The sequence below is a fragment of the Rutidosis leptorrhynchoides genome, chromosome 1 (genome assembly GCF_046630445.1).
Source record: "Rutidosis leptorrhynchoides isolate AG116_Rl617_1_P2 chromosome 1, CSIRO_AGI_Rlap_v1, whole genome shotgun sequence".
In the NCBI taxonomy this organism is placed as follows: Eukaryota; Viridiplantae; Streptophyta; class Magnoliopsida; order Asterales; family Asteraceae; genus Rutidosis; species Rutidosis leptorrhynchoides.
Window position 1 is genome coordinate 110,524,237 of NC_092333.1, and position 10,795 is coordinate 110,535,031.

The 10,795-nt window shown below is 31.9% G+C and overlaps 1 protein-coding gene across 1 annotated transcript; it reads right to left on the reverse strand.

Annotated features, from left to right (window-relative positions):
• Positions 1-4,668: 4,668 nt before the first annotated feature.
• Positions 4,669-5,337, reverse strand: LOC139863983 (ethylene-responsive transcription factor ERF003-like). The gene is made up of 2 exons (XM_071852578.1): positions 5,212-5,337; positions 4,669-5,110 (listed from the first exon to the last, which is right to left on the reverse strand). The coding sequence occupies exons 1-2, from the start codon at positions 5,292-5,294 to the stop codon at positions 4,669-4,671; spliced, it is 525 nt and encodes a 174-aa protein (XP_071708679.1). The 5' UTR covers positions 5,295-5,337.
• Between the last annotated feature and the right edge of the window lie 5,458 nt (positions 5,338-10,795).

Sequence of the window (10,795 nt, forward strand, 5' to 3'; positions counted from 1 at the left end):
AGAAGAAACGGTTGAAATTATGGATCGTGAAACCAAACTCTAAAACAACGTAAAATCCCGACCGTCAAAGTCCGTTGGAATGCCAAAGGAGGTGCCTTCGATTATTCATATAATTGGCAACGCGAGGTCTCGAGGAAGAATCAACAACTACTAATTCCAACTAAATTTCAGAACGAAATTTCTTTTAAGGTGTGGGTAATGTAACATCCCGCATTTTTCCGTTAAATTATTTTAACGCCCGTCTTTTTATTTTTGATAATATCGTTCGTATCTAGATTCGTATCCTCCATTAGCTAACGTTCTTAATATTTTCGCTATTGGATTATAACATTTCCGTTTACTTTAGCGTATTTAAAATAATTCGTTCGGTTAATTCACGCACCCGCTTTTAAACTCTAGGGGCCAACTTTGCCAATTGACCAAAGTGGTAACTAGGTCAAATGGTCAAAGTCACCACCCACCACTCATTCCATCTTCCACCATCTCTCTCTTTTTCTTACTTCCATATTTTCTCCATCTTCTTCATTTGTAAAGAATCATCATCTATTTCACATCTCGGAAGCTTACAACAAATCCGATTGCATAGTTGGAATCCTCTCTTCATCCTCTACAACTTGATACCAATTTCATCTCGTTTGGGTAACTTTCTAAAAACTATAGATTTCTCAAATTCGTTTTATAGACTTGAAATGGTGTTAATTAGTGTCTATGGCTCATTGTGATGTCGTGTATGTAATTTATATGCTCGATCTTGTTATTTTGAGTAACTAGCATGAACATTTGAAATGGGTTTGTTAAATCCTTGATTTTGGTTGATTAAATGTTGTTAGATGTTAAACCTTATGTGTTAAAAGTGTTACTAGCATCATTAGCTTCGTTTTGGTATGTTGGATGACATGAAAACCTTACATTAACATGATTATTGATTAGGGTTTGATAGATCTTAAAACGAACATTCGATGCATTAAATGCTTTGCAATGTTATTTGCAAGTGTTTAGTTATATTGTATGCGTAATTACCTACGAAACGGCATATTATATGTGTGTAGTAAGTTCCCGAATCATAAAATGCGTTTTACGAACTCGAAACTTTGATTATGGACTTTTAACGATCATTCGACGAGGTTTTTGTTGTTGTAAATGATTAACTTGATTGATGATATGTGTTTAGTTGTATTCCTTGTCAAAATACCTTTCCAACGATATAAGATACGCGTCTTGAGTGTTTTCGGTTCATAAGTTGTGTTTGAAATGAGTTTGGTTCGAGACTTGTCAAATTTCAGCTTTAGCAACCTGTAGTTCATTGGGACGCCGTCCCATATCTTGGACGCCGTCCCACCCTTCACTGCTGGACGCCGTCCAGCCATTCTGGACGCCGTCCCGATGGTCTGTCAAGGGCTGTCCAGTTTTGCCATTTTTCGTTTAATTCCAACTATGCTACGCACATCCGATTAACATGTAACTTGTTCTAACATGCTCATATATGACTATAAAACTCAGAAAAATTGTCCGAGACCCGATCCGAACGTGTTGACTTTGACCCGACCAACGTTGACTTTTAGTCAAACTTGACCAAATACTTATTCAATCGTGCTAACATGCTTTTATACTTATATCTTGCATGAAACTTGACAACGTGATTCACATGCTACTTAATCGAGTTGTAACGAGCCATAGGACTAATTGAACACATTTCGCCCGACCTTGTTTCGTAATCGGTTAATTGATACAACTTACTTGTTTAGGTCAAGGCTAAACAACTTTCATGCACACGTTTACCTTGTGAAGTACATTTATACTCGTGCACTCGAGGTGAGATCATAGTCCCGTCTTTCAACAAATTTTATACTTTTAAATCATGGGATGAGAAACATATACAGGTTTTTTTTTTACTGCATATTTTTATACTTTGAACACAAGTACGGAAACAAACATTCCACAGCGAGTTAGAACAAAAAGCCTCAATTCGATTATCATTAGTTATACTTGCAGGGTGTAAGCGAGAACTTATATTATGTGATCACATGGGCTTGACGAGCCTCATTTCGGACGGTTCGCTACCGTTGGCGGATGAAATATAATTTCGGGTTTAGTGTATGTTCTAACACTACGCGACAGGATGCAAAACAGTTAAGTCTTGATAATTGGGTGCTCGCGAACATACTTTTGGAATGCAAACGATTTGGATAATTAACTATACAAAATCTTGTGGTTCAAAAACTACGTTTACAAATACACCTATGATTTCACCAACGTTTTTCGTTGACAGTTTTCTATATGTTTCTCAGGTTCATGAATGGCTATTTGATACATGCTTCCGCGTACACTCTTACTTGCTTGGGGTCAAGCATACATGCATACACTTTGATTACTTGCTTGGAGTCAAGCATACATGCATACGCTAGTGATAGCACCTTTGGATTCAAACAAATGTTTACATACTTACGCTATTTATAGCAACCGTGATTTTCAACTAATTATGTTGCAAGTTATTTCTTTTTTACATTACTACTTTTGTAAACTTAAACTTGTTGTCGATCTGTTTGGTAAACTAAACTTTGTAAGTCTTGTACGTTTCAAATGAATGCGACATAATTTTGGTCAAACACGTCTCATTTAAGGACTATGACCACGTAACGGGACCTAAGTTAACGGCGCCGTCAATGACGATTTTGTCGGGTCGTTACATAAATCTTTACAAATCTTTATTACATGGAAATCTAAGAAACAATCTACTGTGTCTAGGTCATGAGCTGAAGCTGAGTATAGAGCTTTGGCCGTTGTAACCTGTGAAATCATATGTATTTTAATTTTTTTAAACTAATTTACATATAACACTTGAAATTCCTATAAATGTTTTTTTTGTGATAACGGATCTGCTTTTCAAATAGTTTAAACTCTTATTTTTCATGAAAGAACAAAACATTTTAAAATTGATTTACACTATGCAAAGGGAAAAAATTTCAAGTGGTGTAATAAAAACTGGGCAAACTGATTCAATTGAAACAATTCTGATATGTTAACTAAGAGTTTGAGTAGTGCTTAACATTAGTTCTTATGTGAAAAGTTAACTTTGCTTAACATGTTTCACCTTAGAATGAGGTGAGGAGTATTCAAATATATACTTGTTATAATCTAACATGAACATTTGTAATATTATCTGCTTATTTCTAGGTTAAGAATAGTTTTTTTTTTTTTTTTTTTTTTTTTTTTTTTTTTTTTTTTTTTTGAACAACAAAAGGCTAAACTAAATATAAACTAGCGAGGCGATAGCAAACCAAAAAACAATTACAAAGAGTTCATAGGGTTAAGAATAGTTGCAGGGTTCTTGAAGTCATTTCTGGACAGCTGAAGGTTGTTAGTAGTTGATGAGGGATTGAAGCTGAAGAAATGAAACTACAAGGTTCAAACTGGAATTATTCTAAATATAAATAGGATTTTTCTTTTATTTTATTCATTATTTAGATTCACCTTGTGATTTTGCTCCCATCTCTCTTTCGTTTACTTACTCACAAATTACTTAGGATTTATGTATTATCTGGTAATTTTGAGTGATTGTTTAGTGATTCAAGTTTATGTGTTTTATGAACTATATAGAGCAATTACTATGTACTGCTTACACTCATTTTCTGATCAGGAGCGGAGTTTTGTTAGAACGGGACGGGTCATTTTCCCATTTTTGGATTTAAAAAAAAAAGTTTATACTAAAAGTATTTATTAGTGTTTGTCCCAGCTGTCAATAAAAGATCTATTAAATTATACAACCGCTCCATCAAGTGGCGGATATAGAATTGGTAGTCACTGGTGTCACAGGTTAAAACCTCCCAAAAAAATTCTACTAGATGTCTTATTTCAATGGTATTACTAAAAAATGTACATTATCCAGTGATGTCACTAGTTAAAAACCTAAAAATTTCCACTATATCGCGTATTTCAATGGTATCCCGTGCAACCACTGGGCCTAAAGTAGATCCGCCCATGACTCTATCTGTATTTGAGTTCAAGTTCAACTGTTTACCGTTTCTGATTGTAATTGTATCAAGATTCTAGGTTTGGTTGTTGGATTGAATGAACGTTTAACTCTTGTAATGGGAGGTTTTTGATATACTTTTCTACGTCAATTATATATAGTTGCAAACTGTTTGAATTCTACTTTGCTCCTAGCTGGCACTTTAAATGAACAAATGAAAATCTCAATCACAGTGATTTATTTTATTAATGCAAGAGTTTTGCTAATTTATGATTTTGGAGTAATAATTTCTTTTAATATTAGATTTTATAATTAATTTACGTATAAAAGTAAATATCGACCAACAATGTCTTCAGTCGAGCGGTCGACTGATAGTCGATCGACTGTCTGATTAGTTTAACCATTGATTAAGAAATTCACGTACAAAATCAAACATTCAATAGTCACGATTTCCAATACAAAGTTCAATATTACATTACTGAAATACAAGATAGCGTTTATAGAACTAGGAATTACAAATATGCACTAACACACATCAACAAGATAATTAAAATTTAGTTATTGTTAATGATTAATACGGAGTAGTGAATAATATATAAACTTGAAACTACAAGTACACATGACCTAACCGGCACCGATTAATAGGCCTCATAAACAAAAGCTCCAGAAGAATTGGTTAATTAATACTAATTAAATATTTATTTATGCGATTGACTGATGGAACAAAGCTCGATTGATCCATAATGAAGTAACTCCTCGATCATTTGTTCGATATGTTGATCTTCAAGTTTTGCAAAAAACTGTTGTTCATCCTCAACTTGAGGTTGCATCATAACCGTTGGTTTCATCTCGGGTGAAGATTGGCCTAAATAAGTTGTTGAACACGTACGTTTTTGGTTTATCATCTGCTGTTGTTGTTGAATTGATGGTTTGCTCATTTTAAGTGACGTCATATAACACCTATTAAGCTTTGCAGTTAAAGTTGCGGATAGTAACTTTGAAGAAGTTGATTGTGACATGTTAGGGTTATATTGGAAGTTCGTTCTTGCACGTGGCCCGCACATGAGCCTCGCTGCTTCGTCGTAGGCTCGAGCAGCGTCTTCGGCTGTTTCAAATGTTCCTAGCCAAATCCTTGTTTTCCTGGTTTTGAGTACATAAACAGAATGTTAAATGAATGTACAAGAATCAAGGCATAGTGTACAAGTAATGGCAGCATTGTGGGAATGTGAATGTGAACTTACAATAAAGGATGGCGAATTTCGGAGACCCAAGAGCCCCAATGTCGTTGGCGGACACCGCGATATCGTTGTTGTGTTCGAGCCATGTTATGTTTGTACAAAGTGTTTGTTAAATGTCTTGATGAAGTAAAAAAGATTTGTCACAGAAGGGAGGGAAGGACTATGTAGGGTGTGATTGGGGGTTTATAAGAGGGTAGGATATTATTTTTTTATTTTTTTATATAGAAGTGTCAATAAACATAAACATAATGTATGATACATTGATACCTTAATTCCAAATATTTCACATTTCACATGTTACATATAATAATAAAAAAGAAAATACTTTTTGTAATATGGGATGTAAACAATAAAAAGAAAAACATAAATGATCTTTAAGAAACGAGTTTGTATACGTGTTACAATTTAGAAACTTTTCAGTATTTTATATTTAACCTTTTCACTTACAACTGGTTATAAAAAATGAATGTAAATTTAAATTTAAATTTAAATTCATATAAAAATTTACCTTTTTTTATAGGATTCCAATAATGAAGAAAAGTATCGATCGTTAAAAAAAAAAAAAAGTGTGTATCATTTTATTTTTTCTTCATGACCTCCTGGCAACCAAAGAGTGGTAGGATCAAGAGGAAAGTAACCATTCGGAAGGAAGCGGGGGGAAGCAAAAACTTTTTTTTTTTTTTTTGAAAAAACTTTGTTTACGGACATTATAGATGAGATGAAAATATGAACATTTAGTAGAGACACTTTGTGATAAATGTTTTTATTTTGGCGAGAAAACGCTCGAAGAAGTAATATATAACAATTATCGTGTTTTTCGAGCGTATTTTGAGGTTTTAGCTATTGGGGTTTAGATATTAGGGTTTAGATATTAGGGTTTAGAAATTTAGGGTTTAGGGTTTAGATTTAGGATTTAGATTGAGTTTTTAACACGAACGGTCCATAAACCCAAAACACCAAACCCTAAACCCTAAACCCTAAACTCTAAATCGGGCTAAATTTTACTTCACAAAACATGGAGAGAAAAAAAAGTTATATTCTTCACGAACAATATTATCTTGAATGTTATTTTTGTCGATCGTTTTCCCGCCTAAATAATAACATTCATCACGAAGTGTCTCTTCTAAATGTTCATATTTTTGTGTGATCTTGATGCCGGAAAAAAAATTCAAAAAAAAAAATTGTTTCCCCCCGCTTCCCCCCGATTAGTTACTTCCCCATTGATCCTGCCTATATATATATATATATATATATATATATATATATATATATATATATATATATATATATATATATATATATATATATATATATATATATATCCGTGCTAAAAGACAAAACGAAGAGTTTCTAAAATATTTATATAACTTTAATGGGTTTGAGTAGACTTGATGGAATGTACATAGTATTGAAATTAATGGAGTGGCATCAATAGATTCTAAATCCGGTCTTATTCGTTGTGGGTTCAAACAATCTTATTGGTATAGGTTAAACACCATTTTGTTTTGTTTTGCTTAGAAAACGTCGAGTTTAGGCTGTTTTCCTTGACATGTTGGGTGCCCAATTGTATATGTCGGTTTGCTCCCATATTGCCTTGGATGTATTCGCATTGTACATATTTGTGGTTTCTATAATATAGTTTACCTTGCTTGCTTTTCAAAAAAAAAAAAAAAAAAAAAAAAGATAGCAAATGAGATAGAACTCGTTTCTATCGTGGGTGGGTTTTTACAGATTACAGTTAACGATGTTAACAATTTTAGATGGACATCAGAAGTGTCTTCGAACATAGGAAAGATAAGCAACTGCCTAGGGCCCAAATATTTAGAAGAGTCCAAAATTTTGAATATATATATACTTTTCTTAATATATTTAATTAAATCAAATAAAAAATTGTCAATTAAATCTGTAATACTTTAAATTTAAATAGTTAACTATTATGTAAGTAAATAAATAGATAAATTGTAGTAATATTTTTCTATACGTAGTAAAAAAAAAATTAACGTTTATGTGTGCCTATTTTTATTTTTGTCCAGAGCCATTAAATTATTGAGACGTTCGTGATGGACATACTAGTACTAGATATATGATGATGATTTCAATGATATTTGGTTATTAGTTAGGCTGCTTCCATCGGAACCGCCCAGAAGCTCGCCCACAAGGACCCCAATGGCAGCATCTCGCTCAGCCCTCCGCCCAGAGTGCCGCCCTGCAAATCGTCTTCTACTTCGTGCGTTTCTGAAATTTTTCAGGACGGAAGGAGTGTATATTTATGAGGCACTGTTTGCTTTTATACTTGTACACTTAATTAATTAATGGAAGGAAGGAGTGTCATTGTTGGGAGTGTTTAGTCTCGGGTTTAGTCCTGAAAAGGAAGTGCTGATGTGACGCTGATGTGGCACCCAGGACCAAGGATGGAGAAGTTCCTTCATTCGGAGCACTCTTATGCTTTTATGTTAAATTGAGAAAATGATGATCTACGTAACAAACTTTATTTATTTTTAAAGTATGACATCAACATATATAAACTCCCCGTCTAATAAAAATTGTCCAATAAATTTTTTCGTGAATTCAAGATAGGTATAATAAATATTGTAAGTTGTGCTCTGATTTTAAGGTAAAAATTTGACTTAACTTATTTGAGTTAAAAGTTATTAAAACTAATAATTGAGGGTTAATTAGAGAGTAAATAATAATACTCCCTCTATCTCAAAAACACAATTCTGTTTGACTTTTTATTGGATTTAAAGTATAGTTATAAATTATCTAATTTGTTCTTCATTTAATGTAGTTATAAAGAGTAACTAATAAATTAATTGATATATTTAAAGTTGAATTTCCAAAATTAAAAGAGATATGATTAAAACTTTAATAATATTTAATGGTTATTTAGAGAAATGGACAATAATTTTTGGACAAAAATAAATAAAAAGGTGGACAATTTTTTTAGACGGAGTGAGTATTTTTTTAGCAGTAGCTTTTTATATATACTCCATTCGTCACACAAAATGTATCCATTAGAAAATTTTTGTTGTATTTCAAATTCGACAATAAATGTCAATTGTGCTCTTACATTTAAGTTAAATTTGACTTAATTATTTAGTTAAAAATGATTGGGAGTAATAACGAATGTAAATTTGGAAGTTTAATGATTTTTTTTAATAGCAGTTTGAGATCATTCAGGGAGACTAAACTACTCACGCGATCATTTTTCGCAATTAAATAACCCGCCCCTAACTGCTTGCTTGTTGAAAATCTGGACCAATCTGAGGACATTGCCGGTAAAACCCCTTCTCCCCGATGCCTTAGAGCTTGGGCCGTGAATTAAGTTACACGTTTGGGCTTGGATAAAACAACTTGGGCCGAGATTTGATCCATGTTGTATGATTGGGTAGAGTGAATATGTCGATGGAGTTTTGGGTTGAGAAAACAACAAATATATACGGTTTATATAAATAGAAGTTGAGTTTTAAAACAGAAAGGCAGGACAGAGGGAATGGTTAGGGTATTGTGTCAATTAGCGGGAGGTCGTGGGTTCGAACCCGAGCCTGGGCGTGAGCAGTAATATTTTTATTTGGTACTCTTTGTGAGGTAGTTTTTCACTATTATTTATTTATTTATTTATTATTATTATTATTATTATTATTATTATTATTATTATTATTATTATTATTATTATTATTGTTATGATTATTATTGTTATTGTTATTGTTATAGTTAGTATTATAATTATTATTATTATTACCATACTTATAAATATTATAATTGTTATTATCATTAGTATTATTATAAGAATTATTATATAATTATTATCACTAATTTTATCGTTTAGTACTATTATTATTATTATTATTATTATTAATAGTAACATAATTATTATTGTAAATATTATTATTATTATTATTAATATAATTATAGTATTGTTATTATTAACCTTATTATCATTATTATCATTCTTATTAAAATTATTATTTTGTTATCACTAAAACTATCAATTTTTTTTCACAAATAGATACTTTTATATAAAAATACATTACACTATACTTTTATTATTAAAAAGATATTAGTTAAGCTATATCAATTAATATATAAAGATATACTAAACCTTAATATACAGTTTTTATTATTAATGATAAGTAATAGTTATATAAAACATATAAACTAAATATATTAAATTTATCTAAATAACACATAGTATAACAAGTATATTATTAATAACAATATATATATATATATATATATATATATATATATATATATATATATATATATATATATATATATATATATATATATATAAATGATATAGGTTCGTGAATCCGAGGCCAACCCTGCATTGTTCAGATTCGTCATATGTATTTTTACTAAAAAATACAGTATCGTGAGTTTCATTTGCTCTCTTTTTAAATGCTTTTGCAATATATATTTTTAGGACTGAGAATACATGAGCTGATTTTACTAATGTTTTACGAAATAGACACAAGTGATCAAAAACTACATTCTATGGCTGGATTATGAATATTGAATATCATCCCTTTTTAGCTTGGTAACCTAATAATTAGGAAACGGTTATGGCCCATAATTGACGCGAATCCTAAAGATAGATCTATAGACCTCGACAAGTCCCATCTGGGGTACGGATGCTTTAGTACTTCGAGATTATTATTATTATACAGACGAGAGGTTCTGTTTGGGGAAATTCTATGCATTAAAGTTAAGTCAGTTATCAAGCGTTCACCATATGAATGAATTTTAATTCGCGGGTTACGCGTGTTATTATGTACTCGGGTTACGTGTACAATTAAATATATGAAATCTTGTGGTCTATTAAAATGGTGGAAATGAATATTGATGATAAACTAATGAACTCACCAACCTTTTGGTTGACACTTGAAAGCATGTTTATTCTCAGGTATGAAAGAAAGCTTCCGCTGTGCATTTGCTCATTTTAAAGATATTACATGGAGTCATTCATGGCATATTTCGAAAAGACGTTGCATTCGAGTCGTCGAGTTTATCAAGAATATTATTAAGTCATTTATAGTTGGATATATTATGAAATGGTATGCATGCCGTCAACTTTCGATGTAAAGAAAGTTTGTCTTTTAAAAACGAATGCAATGTTTGTAAAATGTATCATATAGAGGTCAAGCACATCGCGATGTAATCATATGTTATTGTATTCGTCCTTATGGATTAGGACGGGTCGCTTCAGTTTGAAGATGAAAGAGGGAGAATCGGTTGATGATTTTGCTACAAAATTAACCGGTTTGGCTTCAAAAGCAAGAAGCTTAGGTTATGAGCTTGAAGAGGTAGACTTGGTGAAAAGGTTACTTGATTCTATGCCTATGTCATTTCTCCAAATTGTGGCTTCAATTGAACAATGTTTCGTGTTGGATGAGATGTTATTTGAAGAAGCAGTTGGAAGGTTGAAGGCGTATGAAGAACGAATAAAAGGAACCGATAGAATGGAGGGCATTCAAGGTGGTTTGTTGTTGGCTAGTCATGAAAAGACACACGGGTGTAATCATTGTAGCGGCGGGAGTTCTAACCAAGATGACTATGGACGTGACCAGGAAAAAGGTCGGGG

What these genes read in the sequence shown, in the direction of transcription:
- LOC139863983 (XM_071852578.1), bottom strand. Translation starts at nt 5,294, where the DNA reads ATGGCTCGAACACAACAACGATATCGCGGTGTCCGCCAACGACATTGG. An exon ending in GAAATTCGCCATCCTTTATT is followed by an intron (nt 5,111 to 5,211) that starts GTAAGTTCACAT and finishes ACTCAAAACCAG; the next exon opens with GAAAACAAGGATTTGGCTAG.